The following is a 19,595-nucleotide window of genomic DNA, read 5'->3' on the forward strand; positions in this document are numbered from 1 at the left end:
CCCCCAAAAAAAGAATTATCTCGGGATCAGGATAACCTATTGAGCTAGAAATAGTTGCATTAATTTGGCAATGAACTAAAGAATATTCCTTGCAAAATTCATGACGCCAGACCTCACTGTTCGTGAGGAGTCACGTCCCCAATATCAACGCCACATACAAACCCACAAACACAACTTTATAGATATATACATGGCTTCCCATGTATTGGAATGTTTGCGCTCCCAAACAAACCAACACCAGGGACAACTTCCAACTCATTGACACAAATACCTTCACTGTCACCACCCTTACTGGCAAAACAAACCCTGCACACTTTTGAGATGATAGATGCCCACCTCAAGCCGCATCCAATTGCATCACCACCCTCGTTCCCCACTGGCTCAACATCTTCACACCCTTTATCTCACATGGCACTATCCCCTCTGCACTCAAAACTGGACAAATCTCACCCCTCCTCAAAAATAGATAGCTTGACCCCACTGTCCCTGAAAATTACTGATCAATAACTAGCCTATTATACCTCAGCAGAATCGTGGAATTCTTTGCCACTACCCAAATGCAACAACCCATCACGACAAACAACCTACTCAACCCATTCCAATCTGGCTTTCAACCTGGACACTTCACAGAGACCTCTGCATTCCATATCCTCAATGACCTCCACATCATCAGTAACAAATGCCACACAGCACTACTTACTCCTCGACCTCCCTAAAGCCTTCAACACCATCTACCACACCATTCTACTAGACATACTAGCCCACAGGATGAAACTCTCACGCACTGCGCTTGATATATACAGGGACAGGGGCAGCTGGAGTTGTGGGGGTGTATCCCGGTCCTCATGAAAAATCAAAAAGGGTTTGGGAGTTGCAGGGGTGTCCCCCACATGTTCCATGTAATAATGTCCCCACAAAAAATTGCAATTTTTCATGATTTTTTTGCATGCTGTTATTTTTTAGGGGACATTATTACATGGAACCAATTGATTTTGTCCATGATTGAGGTATGATCTTTTCGGCTTTAACTTTCTCAAACAGTTTCACCATAAAATCTGCCCAAAAATCCAGATCTTTCTTGATGGCATTAGACTGGCCGTCTGGCCCTGCAGCCCTAGAGCTACTTGATTTTTTTTATCAAGTTAACTATTTCTTCCCTGTGGACCCCAAAAGACCATACACTGTTGCTTCTTATCACTGGCCTTGGAACGAGGATTCCCTCATTATTAAACAGTCTGCCATAGTGGTTCTCCCATGCCTTTGATGGTACTGAGTTACCAAGCAGGGCGTCCCGAGGAGCCGTTAGTGCGTTAAACGTCTTCCACATTCCAGCTATGTTCTTTGCAGCTAGCAGTTTTAACATGGATGCGGGTGTTGCACATTTTCTGTGAGTCCGGCATCATTTATTTTACACTTTCTTCCTATCTGCTATTTCTTGGTTAAATATGTGCTTTGCTCAATATTCTCTCCTATTTCCTGATCCTCTTTTGACTTCAAATGATTTTAGCACCAATAGGTATTCCAGAATTGACAGGAGATGTCCTGCTTCCTCTTTAATGTAGCCAGTTGTTGAAAAGTCTGTAAGGCGATCCAGCCCTTTGTTGTTGATCCTTAAGCGGTTCTGGCCTGATGTAACTTCCAAATTCGGGAGGGGTTGCAATTGATTCAAGTGGAGGTTTCCTTCAACCCATTGATTTCCCTTTATCTGTATAGGATTGTGATCACTTTGGGTGATTCTTGTTACCGCCATAGATCCCAGCTTTCCCAGATTTTCTGTGGCGAATGCATAATATAAAATTTTGGCATGGTCTCCTCTTATCCATGTTGTGGTTGGAGGGATGTCCCAGTTTAAATGACCATTGATTATGTAGATTATGTAGATGTTTCTTTTTTTTAGTTCCTCCCTCCAAAGGAGACCTCTATTATTTCACAAATATACCTATTTTGTCTGGCCCAGCATTTTTCAACACAGTCCAGTCAATGGCATCAAAATTCCTCCGGGGCCCGGGAGGAGCCAGATGAGCTTGGGTGGGCATGGTAAGACGGTATGGCCAGGAAGGACTGATGTCCCCTGATTTTGAATTATACTATCTAGTAGGTCAAGTGCAATTTGCAGCACACTGGCATGCGACATCTCCTGTCCACCGACATGTAGCGATAGAACAGATCGGTGCTCAATTGCTGAATCTGCACTCCATTCTGTTTGGTGAAAAATACTACAATAATTACACATTTGACACCATCGGAGCAACGGTTAGCACCTTGGCTAGATTATTTCCCTTGCTAGGGAAAGTTGACCCATATAGCAGAAAGGCGTCGCTGGGGGGATTCCTGGACATCTTACCTACCCAGGATGGGATCACATATCCAGGGTGGTTCTTTATGTTTATTGATAGTGAGAAGTTAAAGCAGAGTACTTGATCTGGTCAAACTGCATTGAAAACACGATACACGTACTCTAAAGCTGCTACATATGTAGACCTTATCCTTGTGCTATGTTCTTAAAGTACTTTCCTTAGGGTTTGGCCTGAGCTCATGGTGCACATACATGAGACAATTAGCAGACCCCAGACAGACAATTCATTTTTTATACATGATGATGAACTCTTTAATATTTATTTATTAATAATGTGTTACAGTTTATATTTAAACTTTTCACATATTTATAAATTATATAAGATCAAATATAAATGCATTATAAAATATAAAACTAATGAAAGGAAACCGCATAAGGAGAAAAAAATAAAAAGAGAAACCTTTTACTTATTACATATTATTACTGACAACTAAAGGAGATTTGAGTTACCATTAAGCTCATCATAATTTAACATTTGTAGCTCTTGCTGTTCTTCTGATCTTTAAACACTGATAGCGATTACCCATACTGAGGTATATGGAACAAAGGATCATAAGTTTTTGTAGAAATCAATGCCATGGTGTTAAACAGGTTCATACAGAGATGTTCAGAGTTCTTTCAATTTCCAACCATACTCTAAAGGTGGCAATCTGCAGCTGCTTACTTTGAGTGTTTGTGAGGCGGTGCCAAAAATCAACTTCCCCTACAAACTCCATATCATGGACAAAGTTGCCGTAATTTGCTGAGTAAGTGTCCATCATATTTACACAACTAGTTAGGACATGATTAGCTGTTTCTTTACATCTCTTGTCCTTGCAGAGTCTACAGTATCTCTCTGTAGAAGATAGACCATTATACTTGCTTTTATTGGTCAGCAGCGGCAGATTATCAACCCTCAATAAGAGTAGAAATCGCCTGAATCTACTAGAAGGACTAAGGGTTAAATATGGCTGCATTTGCTTGAATGAGTAGAGCATGTAATGTATAAATTTATATTTTGAAGCTTGTCGAGATGTGCGTAGATTTCTAGCCAATCCCAAAGATCAATTTTTTTGGATAGAGCTTTTTTTTGAGGATCATTGAACTTCTCTCCACTCATGGTCCAGCATATTGTCCTCAGGAGGACTTCAATCTCTTTTTTCAAATGGCATTTGGTGGTTTCTTTTGTAATTTCCATGCCATATTCTTTTAATAGCCGAGATTCTGGTTGTTTAGATATCTTTAAATACAGTTCTGCTCTCCTTTTCAGGACAATGGACCTTAGGGAGGAGACCCCAACTTCCAATCTTAACAATGCCATTGGGATAGATTGGGGGAGGCCTAGAATTCTTTTCCAGAACTTCCCCTCTATCACTTGCAGCCAGCTTAGATCCATTTGCAGTAGCGCTTCCAGCCCGTAAACGATCATAGGCGTTAGAACCTGTGTATAGATTTGACGGATTCCACATAGAGACATTCCACAGTTCTGTCGTGCAAATTGGCTGATCAACGACGTTACTTGAGCTGCCCGATTTTTCCTCATTTGGATGCAGGTGTTATAGCCCAGTTTAGCATCAATTTCGACCCCAAGATATTTGTATTGCTGGGTATATTTAATTTCTGTTCCATGCAGTATTAATCTGGGTCGTGCAATCTTCTTATTTGAAAAGACCATCACCTGAGTTTTCTCCTGATTGATATTTAGGTCGTTATTTGCAGCATATTCCCATAACTTCAGAGCGGACCTCCGTAGACCGCTGAAAGTATGATCCATAATTATCAAATCATCTGCATACGCTAACACTGCGCAATGGATAGTGCCGACTACGGGAGAGCAGTTATTTTCGCTTAAGATTGCACCTGGAAGGTCATATGTAAACAGATTGTACAGAAATGGGGCCGTCACGCATCCCTGCTTGACGCCACAATTCTGTGGAATCCTAGCTGTCAAATCACCCTGAGCACTAAGTCTGCAGGCCACTGTGTTGTCCTCATGCAATAATTTTAGGTAATACAGAAGGATCTCAGGGCAGCCTAATAGCTCGAGTTTTGCCCAGTTTTTCTCGGCAGACTGAGTCAAAGGCTGCTTTAAAGTCTACAAACAAGGCATATAACGGAGGATTGCCTTTCCTCAAGGCTTTTGAGCGCAGAGTGTCTAAAATGATAATATTGTGGATTGTGGAATAGCCTCTTCGGAAGCCACTCTGAAAAGTATTAAGTATTTCAGTTTTGGTTGCCCATTTTTCCAATTTCTCTAGTAAGAGCGATGCAAAAAGCTTCCCTGTGCAGTCAAGCATTGAAAGTAGTCTAAAATTACAGGGATCCTTCCTGTCACCCATCTTGAAGATTGGTATTAAATAGGCATGTTGCCATGATTTAGGAATTCTCCCATCCGCCAATACTTTGCCAAACAATATGCTTGCGAATTTAGCCCAGAATTCCGGCTGGCTCCTTAGCACAGCATTTGAGAGGCCATTAGGCCCTGGAGCCCTAGACGACTTAAGCTTTTTAATTTTACAGATTAGATGTTCACTTGTTATGCTGAAAGGGACAGATCTTGGTATCATTTTTTCTACCTGCTTGCCCACCTCACCGTTGGGGATATTACGGCGCATAAGGAAATCTGTCCATTTGTTTGCACTTATCGGGTTGATCAGATCCTTACTACCGCTACCCCTTGCTTGGCCGAGTAGAGACCATATGCTTCTCGTGTTTTTGGAGCATATGGTTTGAACCATAAATTGCCATCGCTTAAGTTTTTGCTCATGTTTTTTGACTTTGATCCACGTTCTATATTTATTTTTTAGAGTTCTGCATAATTCATGGTAATCTCCAAAGGATTTACTGGTATATTTGGCTTGTCGGATTTCTGCTCTTAACTTGCGTTTAGCATCTCTTATGCTTTTGTCGTATATTACTGATGTTTTAACATCTGTCGCTATTTGGTTTGTGGCAGATGTCGCGTGTGTAGAGGAAAATGTGGCGGCCCAATGTTCTATCTCATTTATGGACATGTTTTGGAGCTGGGACAGTATGTTATCATCCGCCGTTTGCACCGTGCTTCCAGCCGCGTTGATGTTTTTATCAGACCAGCATATTCGAGTACCCGAGTGGTTAGTTAACATATCCCCCAGGGGTTTAGTATGTATGGTAGGCAGGCCAATGGTAAACTTTAACATCAAGGTAGAATGATCGCTCCAATCGTTTGAGGTGATCTTCAAATCTCTTACTTTCAGGGCCATCTGGGGGCTCACAAATATATAGTCCAGCGTACTTTTTGCTTTCCCACTATGCCAGGTGTAGTTTCCTGGGTTATCGCTAGGAGTTCTGCCATTAATCAACTCCATTTCCCATTCATTGAAAAAGGTCTGCCAAGGGGCGCCAATTGGATCTGTGATATTGTGTTTCATATTATTTATTGGATTCAAAAAGGGATAGGTTGTGGTACCTGCTGTGCCTGATATGTGACAATTAAAGTCCCCAGCAATGATTATCAGATTGTTAGTCGGCACAGTCACCCATGCCGCTATTAATTCATGAATTGCTTCTTGGAGGGATTCAGCTTTATTTCCATAAGGTGGACTATAGAGGTTAATGATGAGCATATTTTCTTTACATCCATCACTTATAGTCTCCATTTCCACTGCAATCACTTTGTCGCTGGCTACTGTCTCCAGCTGTCTGGATTTAACCGTATTTCTGATACCTATAATCAGTCCTCCATAAGGTCTCCCTCTCCTTCCTTTCATCGCAAATGATTGGTAAATAGAGTAGCCATTATGTATTATAGGAGCCCTTATCCAGGTCTCTTGCAGGCAAATGCAAATACTTTCGGTTAGAAGCTGAAGAGAACCTGCCGGGGCGAATAAATGCTTGAATCCTCTACAATTCCAGGATACTAGTGAGGGGATTCAATTCGAGCTCACCACCTTCGGTAGTGCTGATGCTAGCCAGGTTAGCACATTCTGGACATCAGCTATCGCTACCTGATCCCTTTTCAGTTTGGGGAATCCATCGGTAGTTTCTTTTGTCACTGGGAAGACATTGCGTGGCCACTTAGGATCCTCCTTGTCTGGATCGGCATCCACTTCGATGTCGACATCACGGAGGCTTTCTTTGTAATTGCGTATCAATTGTGCAGAGGAAATAAACTTACAATGAATGGCGGAGACATTAGCATTGATGACTTGCAGAGGCTCAACAAATTCAAAGTCATCTGATCTTAGTACCCGCAGTTGAGGAACTGCATGAAATCTAGTCATTAACTCAGATCTGGAAAGCCAGCTGTTCTCACTTTGCTGGTATAGATTTTTAATGAGGCATATCCTGTTATCTTTGGGCGGTACCTCCTTGTTCTTAGAGGTGTCCACAGGATCCATTCTGCTTTGATTTCTGTCGGCTAGAATGTTGCCTTCATCATCAGTTATGTGAGACTCCTCAGGCTGCTCTGTATCAGCTATAGCAGATATAGGTGTGGTTCCACCTTCTATTTCATAGTCCCCATCATCATCAGACAGTACCCAGCTTGTTAAGTAACCTGCTTGCTTCTTCTTACGTCTGCCCCCGCCTAAGGTTGGTTTCTTTGATTTTTTATTGTTCTTCCCTAATGTATCAGTCTCTAATACAGGAGGTATCCCCTCACGATCCTTCTTTCGCGTTGCTGCTCTTTTGGCTAGTCTCCTCTGTTTACGAGATTGAAATATTTCAAATGTATTGACTACGTTAGGAGACTTTTCCAGGTTTTCCATTGTCTCGGCTGCCGCTGGATTTGGAGCCGAACTCTCCCTCGATGGTCTGACAGTACTTGTATCAGCAGGGTTTTGTGTATGCAGACTTAGTGTGGTTTCCAATATGCGTCCACACATTTTTAGCAGGATCTTGAGTGCAAATTGTACAGAAACCACCGACAATTGTAATTCAGCCAAGTCTGTGGGATTAGAAGATGTGATGCTTCTTGCGTCCACCTCTCTAAGTTCCAGCTCGGATTCATTGTGGATTTTTAGATTTGGTGTTGTTGATAACCTCATAGAGTCAGCTCTCAAAGATTGAGTAGCTTCCTCTGTACGATCTCTAGGAGCTGGTTGTAATGCTTTGATCACCGCTGGTGTCATCGATTTTTGCATTGAAAGGCATAGCTCCAGTAGAGAGTTGTTGTCAATATCTCCATAATTCTCTTGATCTTGTAGTTCAATATTTATCGCCTCCCCCTCGTCCATGGTGGTAGAATTGTTTTCGGGGTGCGGATTCACTGTAAAGAAATCTGTTATTGCACCTTTAATAACTGGTGCAGGCTTTGTTTGCTTACCGTGGTCCATTGCTCTCTCGTTATTCGTTGGACTACTCATTATTTTCCGCTGTCGCAGATTGTAGCGTGCTTGGAGCTTCTTGCGTGAGGGCATAGGATTAATCCACTCTAATTCGTTATCGATATGTAAGACTGAGCAGTCTGGTATTATTCCTCTATGGGCTCGGTAGGCTCAGCTGTATAACAATAGCTTCAAGGTCGCAGTAGATGCACTTGCCTATCGGTGCTCACAGTCTCAAAAAGTTCAAAACCAAATCTCTGAGATGACCCTAGAGCTCTCAGCTAACAGGATAGTGACTAGTGCTTGTTATGTACCCCTATGAATCTGACAGTTAGACAGGGCCCTCGATAGTGGTTTTACCACCCCACTTAGTCAAAAGTCAGATGGAGTTCAAATAATCATAGGGAGCAGATTATGTATAGTGTATAAGACCAGATTTCGAGGGTGACCAACAGTCTCCTAGTATGGTTAGTCTATACCTAGGCCTCCAGGCTTAATAAAAGAAAATATAGAATGGACCTTCCGGCAGTGGAGCTAGGTCCTTGCAGTGGCCAAATCAAAACGACCCGGAACGAGGAAAAAAAAAAAAAAAAAAAAAACTGGGTTTCCTTTAAAAAAGAATCTTACCGAGTGCCTAGACCTCGCCTGGGCGCTTCAGTTGATAAGGAGCTTTCACCGCTCCGTGCCGCCCTCGGCTTTTCTCTATGTTCGTGTGATTCCTTAAATCGCACGCAAAGCCCTCATCAGCTGCTGCTCCACGCGCAGAGCCGCCGTAGTTCCGGGCCGTGCTATCGCGGTAAAACGGCGTGTCTCCGCCGAGGGCTCACCTACGATTGCCAGCTCCTAGGCAACGTGCAAGGGGGCCGCAAGGGGGCCGCTGATGTAAATAATCAGATTTGGAGCTGTTGGGGGGCCGCAGGGAGCTTCGGCAGCGCTTCGGCAGCGCTTCTCTTCAATTTCCTTCCTCCAGTTTCCTTCAACTGTACTCAGCGCCGTGCTCACGGGCTAGCGCACTCGCGCTCTCGTGACTCGCCGACTCAAGCCGCACCTCCTGCGTACGAATTCCGCGTAACAGAGGCGTAACAGAGGCCGCCTCCGAGTCTCCAATCCAAGAAAAAATGCTAAGTGTCATAGTCCTCTGAAAAATACTCTAATCTTAGTGTCATTTTCTGTTAAAGTTATTTGTTTCCTCCCTACTAGAGTTTTCTGTATGTGCCTCTGATTTGTTTGCATTGATGCTCCCCATATGTTTTTTTTATAGTAGCACATAAGTGTAGTACATTGTGCATTCTTAGCTGTTAATTCCAAGTTTAACAATTAGTCAAGATTCTGAAATGCTTGGACTGACGCTTGAAGTTATGATTCTACTGGCCAAACAAATCAGATTAAAAGGGCTGTCCTTCATTTTTTCATGCTGCAGCCATTGCGTATGTATTTTATATTGCTGTATGAGCAACAAAACTTCAGTAGAACTTTTCTGTTTCAAGTACATTTTGTGATACATGGAGTCGTTCATGAGAGGTCTCCCATCACCCGTCCTATGTTGCTACCAAGACTCTAATCAGAACACCTTGTAGCGACTTCCCATCAGAATTGATTTCATATGTGATGTCATCAATGATTTATTTTGTGATTTCACCGTTGATGTTTGCACAGCTTACCATAAATGGGGAATTTCTTTGGTTTTTCAATTTTATCTTGCAACCTACCATCCCTTTAAAAATGTTGTCAGTGAGTTTCATAGATTTTTAACAGTGCAACTTAAACATAACACCCCTTTAACAATGTTTTTCAGTGGATTTCATAGGTTTGTATTAGTGCAAATTAACAATAACGTCTGTTTAACAAATTGCTTCACTGAATTTCAATCGTTTTTATAAGTGAAAATGTTTCGGATGTTACAGCACAGTTGATAAGTTATTAATAATTCCTCTTTTAACATATATGAAAGGACTGTAAACCTCCTTTAACAAAAATAGTTTTTCTGCAGCGCATATTTTTGTACATACATTTTGACACTTTGGAAAAAATAATTAACAGGACAGATTTGCAAAAGCATGCTTCCATGATCTGGCTGATGCTCCTCGTGCAAGTTTGCTGTAAACTTGTTATGCACTTTGAGCTGTAGCCGCGATCAGAATTTGTTTTCCTATTCAAGGTTATCCTGATTTCGAAAATGTTACAAAATAGCTGGCCATACCCACTTTAACCCCACAGCCGATCCCTGGTGGCCACGGACACTATTTTTGGTACTTACATTTTGCAACTTTTGAAAAAATAAAGCACAGAACTGATTTGCAAAAGCATGCTTTCGGGTCCTTACAATGCTCCTGGCACACGTTTTCTGCAATTTGTCCAGCGCTTCGGGCTGTAGCCATGAGCAGATTTATTTTCCCATTCAAGCCTAGCCAGATTTCAAACATTTCGGGTTCCCCCTACAATTTAGCCTCCTCTTGACAAAATCGTTTCAAGCTTTGCACAAACATTCATGTTAGGGTCTATCATCTTTTTGCAAACATTTGTGCAGATTTGTCAAACGGCAACAAAGTTATAAGCCATCTAAAAATATGGGGGCCCTCCTCTAATGACGGCACCAAACTTTGAAACAACATCTGAAGTTGGGTCTATATTTTTATTGCAACATTTCATGCACAGCGCCAAAGTTAAAAGCCATATAATAACTGTTCTTCACCGACCCTCTAATGCACACATATGCATGTATGTCCTTGAACATTAGTCAAGTTTGCAAACATCACATGAATGTTCCTGAACAACCGAGAAGAAACCACATCTGATTTTTGGCTTTTTCTGGACATGTCCTATGCTCATCGCCCATCACCTCCTCAGAGATTGTTTTATTTGTGTAAGGTTGTGTTTTATAATATGTTTTTGCAGCGATGTTCTCGGACTATGGGGGCAGTTCGCAAATCCAACATGGTGTCCGTCAAAAGTTTTCACGGACTTCAATTTCTTTAGTTGACCAATCAGCGGCCATGTATAATGTCCACGAATGGTATGTGATTCCCTGATTGATCCAAAGGGGTCTGCAGACACTGAATCAGGAAGTAAGCCAGCAGATCAGATGGAGATATCACTTATTTATTTGGACTTCATTTTGGCAAATCTACTGGACGGATTACCACCAAATTTACAAAAGCATGCGTTTGGGACCAGGCCTCTAGAGGTGCAGCCAGAATTGTCTAGCAAATGGGGCCTGATGCTAATGTAGTTGGGCCCACTGCACTGACAAAAATATCTGTAAATATCCACACAGCGCTGCTGAGTGGGCATTTACAGATTTTGGCCGGGCCTTGCCCCTCAGGCCCTACCCTGCCTACGCTTCTGCAGGCCTCTGCTCCTCACCCAAGTTTGGTGCAAATCCGTCCAGCAGTTTGAGCTGTAGCCACAAGCACACATTTTTCCCATTCATATGTATCTGGATTTCAAAGGTTTTGGGACCCACCCTATAACTTTGCCCCCACTTGATGAAACCGCACAAAACTTTTCCAACTAATTCAGAGTTGGCTGTATACTTTTATGAAAAGTTTCATGAGAATTCAAAGATATAAGCCACCCAAAAACTACTCTTCCTATGGGTTGAGCAACTTCACTATAACTACAGCGTCGCTACTGCATACCCTGCAATATGTCTATATCTTTGGAGAGGGCGCTAGCATTGGGTGTGCAGCTTGGGTTGCTCAAAGAGAGGATGATGTCTCATTTCCCTAAATGCATTCCTTTGATAACTTTTAATTGGATTACTGGATGCTGGTCCCTGCAATTCTCTAGCAGGAGTCACCGCACAGGCAAAACATCCTCGGGTGCTTGTTATTGGAAGACAGAAGGTTTTTGGAGACTGCTGAGAAAACTTTGAGTATGATGCATCTGTACTTCCGCAGCTACACCATGAAAGTGGCTGTTGCAGCAAGGATATCAGCGTTGAGATGTACATACAGTAACCATCTGCTTCAACCCTCAGCAATCACTGCTAACTGGGTTCTGCCCAGATATGGATTGTTCACTGACTACTAACCATCATCTTGTTGAAATAAGCACCACACAATATTTATAAATAGGCACAGTAAAAATAGACCTGTCTTAGTTTTGTAGAGTTACAGATAGCAGATCATAGGCCGCATGCAGCCCCAGGGATGGCCATGACTGGCTACATGCAGCCTTGTATGCCACACTCTATGCTTCATAAACTTCACTGGTAAGAGCTCTCAGTTTAGGCAGTGTGCTTTGTTTGAGTATGTTTGTTTTCGGGACCTTCTTAGCATCGTCATGCTCCATAAACTTCACTGACATAACTTTCAGTTAAGGAAGCAGCTCAGTACACTCTGCTGAGTGGAAGCACACCCACTCCTCTATCGTCCTTTATCCTCCATGCAGTTGCTGCTGCAGGGAGCTGTAGACAAGGCTGCATTGTGACAGAGGGTAGTCTTGATTTTGCTTTCATTAATATCTGGCAAAAGCAAAATGAGCAATATGAAACCTTACTGATAATTTTGGAGACAACACAAATAACAACTACAATGTAATACAGGACAACATTGAAAACCCATTGTAAGGCAAGCAGCTGGGAAACAAAACAATCCCATTAAAGCAACATTCAGCAAATCGCTCACCAACTTAAATAGCTCCACAGGCCTTTACAAAATGGCCACTGGTGTAACAAAGCTTTGGTCAGATGTACCGAACAAGTGACTGTCAGCAAAGCCTCTTTCTTGTGTATATTTTCATTAGCTCTCCCTGGCCAGGAGCAAATCTCACTCCAGCCAGACCTAAAAAGGGGCAGAGGTGCGGCGGCTTGTCCCTATTTATAAAATATAAAGAAATTGATGCAAATGCTCTGAAGAGTTACACCATTATAAAGACATGGGCCTCATTACGAGTTTGGAGGGCCCGGTATTTCCCAATTCAGGGAACCCAGATCATCCCCATTCCCATTTGAGCCCCCATACGGCTCAATGGGAATGGGGAGCATGCTAACAATGGGCCCGTTAATGATGGGCCCGTTGTTAGCATGCTGGGCCCCTCTCGGGACCCGCAAAGGACGTCTGGTCTGGCCAGACGTCCTGAACGGGTCCCGCGAGGGGACCTCGTAATGCGGCGGTATGGGTTTAACAGCGCCGGCAGCTCTACGGCGCTGTTTAACTCATACCGCCAGGGTCATAATGAGGCCCATAATACAGAAGTATATGCACAGATGTAAAGACATGGGGGTCATTACAAGGTTGGAGGTAGCCATGGTGCTATTTGCACCATGGCTACCCCCTTACCCCATACCGGGTTCAGGTTCCCTGAATGGGGAATTACCGGGCCATTCCAACCTTGGAGGACCCGGTATTTCACCATTCAGGGAACCCATTCCCATTCCAGCCGCCATAGGGCTCAATAAAAATGGGGACCATGCTAACAACATGCCTGTTAGTATCGGGCCCGTTGTTAGCATGCTGGTCCTTTAGCGGCTCCCACTAATGGTGCCTGGTAAAACCAGCCGCCCTTAGCGGAACCCGCGAAAGGACCTCGTAATGTGGCGGTAAGGGGTTAACGGCACTGCATCTTTACCGGCGCAGTTAACCCCTTACCGCCGTCCTTGTAATGACCCCCATGGAACTGACTCCTAAGCCTGTGTGTCTAATTCATGGTGGTCCAATTTAAAACATTTCAGAAAGACTAAGAGAAGATGCCAGTATGTGTCTGTTATGTCTGGTTGGACAGGTTGAAACTACAGTGGAGCCCAATTGTGAATGTGTGTAACTATCTCCTCTGCATCGACTTGTTTTGTATTGTAGTAGTAGTCATTTATATAGTGCCTTTTCCCATTTGTATGGCCTCAAATCGCTTTCTGGTAGGAACATCCTCGGTAACCGAAGTCCAGGTATGGAAAAGTTCTCAGAGGAGGCTTAAGATGTTTGTGTGCATTTGCCCAAGATTAGGACTTAGGAGGACTAGCTAGACTCCAGTAAGCAACCCAAAAGGTCAGGCAAGTGGATGTGGGTGCGGAGGGAGGTAACAACAGAACAGTAGTGCAGGAGACTCAATATGTACCCTGCTAGACCTAAATTTGTCTTAGATTGTCACTGTCTTGTAATGGCAGAGGTGTTGAGGCAAGTCTGATTTTCAGTGTGAAGCGGTTATGTGACCAGCTAGACCAAATTTGTCATACTCCTAGCTGCATTCTAAAGTGTGTGGATGGATAGCCGAACCAGCGGCAGATGTCCACCGGAGAGTATACATACCTTAAGTTCAGATGGAGCTTATCTTTGATGTTGCTGTGTCATCTGATCTTTTCCAATCACAAGTGATAGTAAACAGGGAACTCTGAGAGGTTAGTCAAAACCCAATCAAGGTAGTGATGGAGAGCAGTCAGGGCCTATTATCAGGAGAGTCTGAGTGGGATCATGGGCCCCCAATACGTCCGCAGAGTATAGCACACAATAATTCAATTTGTTAATATGTCTTCTGCACACACTGAAAAAGGAAATCGCACAACACTATGATAAAAAGAGATAGGATCTCATTACGAGGTTGCCGTTAACTCGCTGTGCGACCGCAAGTTGCCACCAACCCGGTAACACCAAATCCGGCGCCTGACTTCCCAGTGCCATTGGGACATTAGAAGTCCTGGCCGCGCGGGAAGTTAGGCACCGGATTTCATAAATCCCCATTCCCGTAGAGTCCCATAGGACTTTATGAGAGTGGGGAGACAGAAGCACTGGCACCGCTGGTAACGGTGCCGGTGCTTCCATGATGATTCAGCATACCGGGGCAGTTGCACCCGGCAGGGTCAGACCTGTCAGGCGCAGCAGCTCTGGCAGGCAGACTTGTAGTGTGGCAGCCTGGAAACAAGGGTGCCGGTAAACTTACCGCCACCCTTATTTTGAGACTGCCACACTTATAATGAGTCCCATAGTCACTATAGTTTCATAAATACATCAAATAACGTATTCAACAAAGCAGGTACGTATTTTAGATGCTGTCAATGATTAAAACCAGATCACAGGTGAATAACCTAGCTTACGCAAACCCTAAGAAGAATGTGGCCATGTGCCCAATAGTCACAGGTGCCACAATGTTTCTCATCAGTATTTTATCTCAATAGGTAGGTTGCAAATTGCGTGTGCTGATGATAGATCAAAAATGACTTAACAATTTTACAAACAATCAATGGCCCTCATTACGGGTCCGGCGGTAGCCGTGCCTGTAAAACAGGCAGGCTACCGCCGGACTCGTGGGGATTTACCAGCGCCGGACTTGCCGGAATTACTGGGCATTACAGCCCCAGTGGTCTGGTAATTCCGGCACCGGCATTCCGTTACTCCCCATAGGACTCCACGGGTTTGGGGGCTGCGGAAACACTGGCACCATGCGGTAATGGTGCTGGTGTTTCTCCGTCCGTCAGCAGCCGGTGGCGTTACACTCGCCAGGGCAGACCTGGCGGGTGTAACACCACACGGCCACAGAACTCAGAGTTAGCTGGTCTGGAAAACGGTGCTGGTACGGTTTTACCGGCACTGTTAAATCCGGACCGGCTAACTTGTAATGAGGCCCAATGTCTTGCATTTCAGGACACTCTACCGAGGTTCCATGACACAAAGGTGAGTGGAATGGATTTTAGGAGACAAAGGAACTTGTTCCAAATGTTATCCTATGGAGGATAGGGGAGTGAGAGGGGGCAGATCCACTGCGTTTATTTGTCCCCGACTCAGATTTTCTCAGAGGACTTTTTGGACCATCTGGGGGTTTGGTGAAGGTTTGATTTCCTGCTGTTGGCTCCAGTGAGACGGGCCCAGGAGTTATGGGTGCAAGGATTCTTCCAGTCGGTTCAAGGAGCAGAGTGCAACCCTTTGCAAAGAAGAAATGCAGAAAGCATTGATGCAGATCTCTTCAGGACACTTCTCCAGACGGGGAAGGCGTATCTTCCACGTAAGCAGATTTTGATTAGACTAGATGTGTCTGGATCTTTGGAATGGTCTAGGCTTGCCTCTGTCAAAGTGTGCCCACTATATTGGTACTGATTTTCAGTATTCCTTGATGTTTCAGTGTGATCATTAGTTTGGGATACAACAAATAATTTAAAGAGATTGAGTTGAAAGAGGTGGCTAAGCATGTGAGAAGGTAGGGTGTGAACTATGTGGAAGTGAGGTAAGCTTTCCAAACTATAGACTGGTCCATGGGGTGGGACTGCAGAAGAGACTCACCGGCTTTGGGGTAGGTACAAACAAGCAGGTCATCCGGCCGAGCCTGGAAGGACTCCACATCTGCCCACCTATCAGCAAAGCAGCTGAGGAAGGGGATCCCTCGAATTGTCTGCAGCGGCAGAAACTGGAAGGGCTCGACTTTTTCCATTTTGGGGCAGAGATAGCTGAAAGAAAAATGAAAAACTGTAAAATATAATAGGTAGTTATATTTGCAGGTCCATCAGAAGGTGCTTACAGGTGTGTTAATAGTGTGTGACCTGTCCAGAAAATGATGTGATGGCTGAAGATAGATGGTGCTGTTCAATGAATAACTGTTAGTAAGGTGCAATGAGGTCTGTTCTTTAATAGTATTTTACTATTTTTTAGAGTTACATATGGAGCAATAAAATCAAACAACATCAACAGATACATCAGGGATTCAGATACATATGTCAGATATTGGTAAACAAATATTATTGCATCAATCTCCAAAGTTTGTAGGTGCACAATAGCACAAGAAAATGTGAACAACAAAAAAACTGTATATGACATATTTATTTATTTATTACATTTGTTGTACGCCCAGACCGGGAGGTATCACGGCGTAGTTACAGAAAATGGATGAATGCAATCTTAACATTAAAAGAAACAGTAAAAACAGAAAAATATAAGGTCATACATATATGTACCTATGTATACAGCAGATTAGGGCATCTGTTCTGAGTGTGTAAGGATCTTAGTTCGCATTAGAATAGACATAGAGCAAAGTTCAGACTAGGAATGGCTCTGGCATGTCATGCCCGCTACTCATTATCCTAACATAAAGCAACGTTTCATCAATCTTTAAAACAAAGACAAATATCATTTCTGAATCCATCAGCGATTTGGAATTGTTATACCAATCCTCATGGAAGTGAGTTGTGATCCTTTAAATGTATCATAAAATCCTTCAGGAAATGGATAAAGCCCATGCAGGACTATCTCATTCTGCAGAAATTCAACCCCACCCCATATCCTACTGGTCAGGGGGTTGTTGATGATCTTTTGAGAGGGATATAGAGCTCGAGCATTATGCAACCTTCCATTAGAGGTTCTGGAAAATGGGGATAATGGGCCAGTGAGAAGAGCCAACAAAGAGCACAGAACATTCATACATTCATAATCATCCAAGAACCCTTTGGAGAAAGAGTCTGCAGGGAAAGGTGGAACGAAAGTATGTAGAGGGAAGGTTCTAAGATTCATTGATCATTGTGTTGAACATTGTATGATGTGTTGGATCAATAAAAGAAAATTTGACCACACGAGAGCACAGTCAGTGACACTCTGTAGATGAAAACATTCAAGACTGCACCTGAACATCACAGGATTATTTCAAAAGCAATCAACAAAAGTGGACCAAACAAGTTCATGTGTATTATGACTCCATAAGTCCCTGACAATGCATCTTTCCATTATTTGCAAATCACACACTGCATTCCACCTCATCCTCCTTCAGCTTTTTCCATGGTTGTGTGATAATCTGGAAAGCAGGAGTGATGAGCAGCAAGAGGTTGTAAAGAGACTGTGGTGGGTCAGAAGAAGGAGACAGACCAAGTGGAGGCATTCTTATTGATTTTTATTCAAATAATTTGTGTAAAGGACTCAATGGGCCTCATTACGAGTCGGGCGTTAACCGAGGCGGTAAAACCGCCTGGTTAACGCCGGACTCGTATTACCATTCCGCCTCCGTGATTCCCGGAATTACCGGGGCATTACAACCCCGGTTTTCCGGGAATCACGGAGGCGGAATGGTGTAAATCCCCATTCCCATCGAGTCCTATGGGACTCGATGGGAATGGGGATCATGGAAACACCGGCAGCATCTCGTAATGCTGCCGGTGTTTCCTCGTCCGCCTGCATGCGGGAGGTGTTAAACCCGCCAGGTCAGACCTGGTGGGAACATCACCTCCCGCCTGCAGGGGTCGGACTCAGGGGGTCCGGAAACAACGGTGGTGGCGGGTTTACCGCCACCGTTATTTCCGGACCGCCTGGGTCATAATGAGGCCCAATGTCTGTAATTTATGGATTTCTCTACCTAACATAACTAACTAGGGTGGTCATTGTCTGTTGTGAAGCCCAAAGCAAAATGTCCGTCCTCCGTCCAAAGCCAAGGTATACTGACCCTACCAATAATACAAAACAACAAAAGACCAGGAGAATGACTTCCTTCTCTTGGAGCAGCTTCCACAGCCTCAATAGATAATTCTTAGATAGTTTTTGGCTATCTCCTATATTAGCGTGTTCAGTTCTTTAAAGGATCTGTCCATGTTTCTGGTTCCCCTCTTTCTTGACTGTGTATTCTTCTTCTCCATGGAATTCCTACTCTTTGAGTCCCTGAGGTGGCTCCTGCTTTCTGTATTCCTGTGATTAGTTATCTTCCCACTACAATGGCCCTCATATCACTGAGACAAATAGAATTAATGTTGCACTGTATCTCACTCTCTTACTTCTTTCTTGTATCACTGGGATGAGTATGCTTGTTCCAGTGACATATTTCACTCTCTTGACTCTTTCGCATATCACTGGCACGAGTATACTGAGTCCCGTGATGTATGTCACTCTCTTGAATCTTTTCCGTACCACTGGGATGAGTAGGATGATTCCCTTGACATGTTTCACTCTTTTGGTTCTTTCCTAAATTACCGGGATGAGTAAGGAAGGTCCAGATATTTATTTCTCTCTTTTGGTTCTGTTTCGTATTACTGGGATGAGTAGGATGAGTCGTGTGATATAAGTACTTTATGTAATATGTGTCCATCTGCTGGGACAAGTATGATGCAGGTACTCGTTAGTCCTGTCTTCCGGGTTTCCCACTAGGCCCATTACCTTCTTTCCTATAGGTTGGCATCACTATGCCTGTCACCAGGAAAGTGATCTAAACTCCTGGGCTTCACTTCTCAGTGATAGAAGTCCTTATTTTCTTTTTATGGTCTATTGCTGAGTCCTCCCCAGCGGAGAACTACAGTCCTTCTTCTCTTCTAGTCGAGCATTCTTTTTTACTCGCTGCTTCCACCTCGTCTCAGTATTGCTGGTTTGCAACCACTGCAAATCACAAGAGGTGATGGCTCGAAGGTTTAGAATTAATCTTCACCTCTGGCATTGCTCTGGACAACCCTCCATAATATTGTTCTTCACCTGCCAAGCCATTGCAGACTGGGAAAGACCATATGCAAATGATGCTTGGCCCCACCCCGAAAGAGGCAGTCCAAACCTTCTGCACAAGACAAAAAGCATCCCCAGGCATGCTTTGACCTTGATGGGCCTCATCAGTGAGGAGTAGCTTGGGTCTCTAGGCCTAGCAGGCACAGGACCCACATCTGGGCATACCCATCCCACTCGGGGTGACTATAGCAAAAGACAAGAGGTGATGGCCGGAAGCTTTAGAATTAATCTTAACCTCTGGCATTGCTCTGTGCAACCCTCTTTCCAAACAGTGGGAAATCGTTATTCCTTGCCATTCTTCTTCTTATCTAAGTGTTTTATCATACATTTCTTCAAGTTGGATGTTGGACTTTACGGCACACTGACAACAGTGGCTTCATCTACTGAGTCTTTCTTGTTCCTTAATGTTACTGTTTGTCAAACAGAAAGGGCCTTGGGGAGTTCCTATGCAGAATGGGAGTCCTTGTCCCCAAGAGGGGAGTCTCTCCTTGTGAGGTCCAGCTCACCGCCACCCGTAGGGCAGATGTTGTGTAGCAGGCTCACCTGCCTAGTCTCACAAGGAAAGAC

The 19,595-nt window shown here is 43.8% G+C and overlaps 1 protein-coding gene across 1 annotated transcript in view; it reads right to left on the reverse strand.

The window, feature by feature from the left end:
* The window catches only part of LOC138581044 (sulfotransferase 1 family member D1-like), a 169,616-nt gene that overhangs the window by 119,457 nt on the left and 30,564 nt on the right, over positions 1-19,595 (reverse strand). Inside the window, exon 2 of the mRNA XM_069652072.1 lies at positions 15,849-16,012. Within this exon, the coding sequence (XP_069508173.1) occupies positions 15,849-15,996 (148 nt within the window). The 5' untranslated portion in view covers positions 15,997-16,012. The remainder of the gene's footprint in view (positions 1-15,848; positions 16,013-19,595) is intronic.

The sequence above is a fragment of the Ambystoma mexicanum genome, chromosome 3p (genome assembly GCF_040938575.1).
Source record: "Ambystoma mexicanum isolate Mex_15411 chromosome 3p, UKY_AmexF1_1, whole genome shotgun sequence".
In the NCBI taxonomy this organism is placed as follows: domain Eukaryota; kingdom Metazoa; phylum Chordata; class Amphibia; order Caudata; family Ambystomatidae; genus Ambystoma; species Ambystoma mexicanum.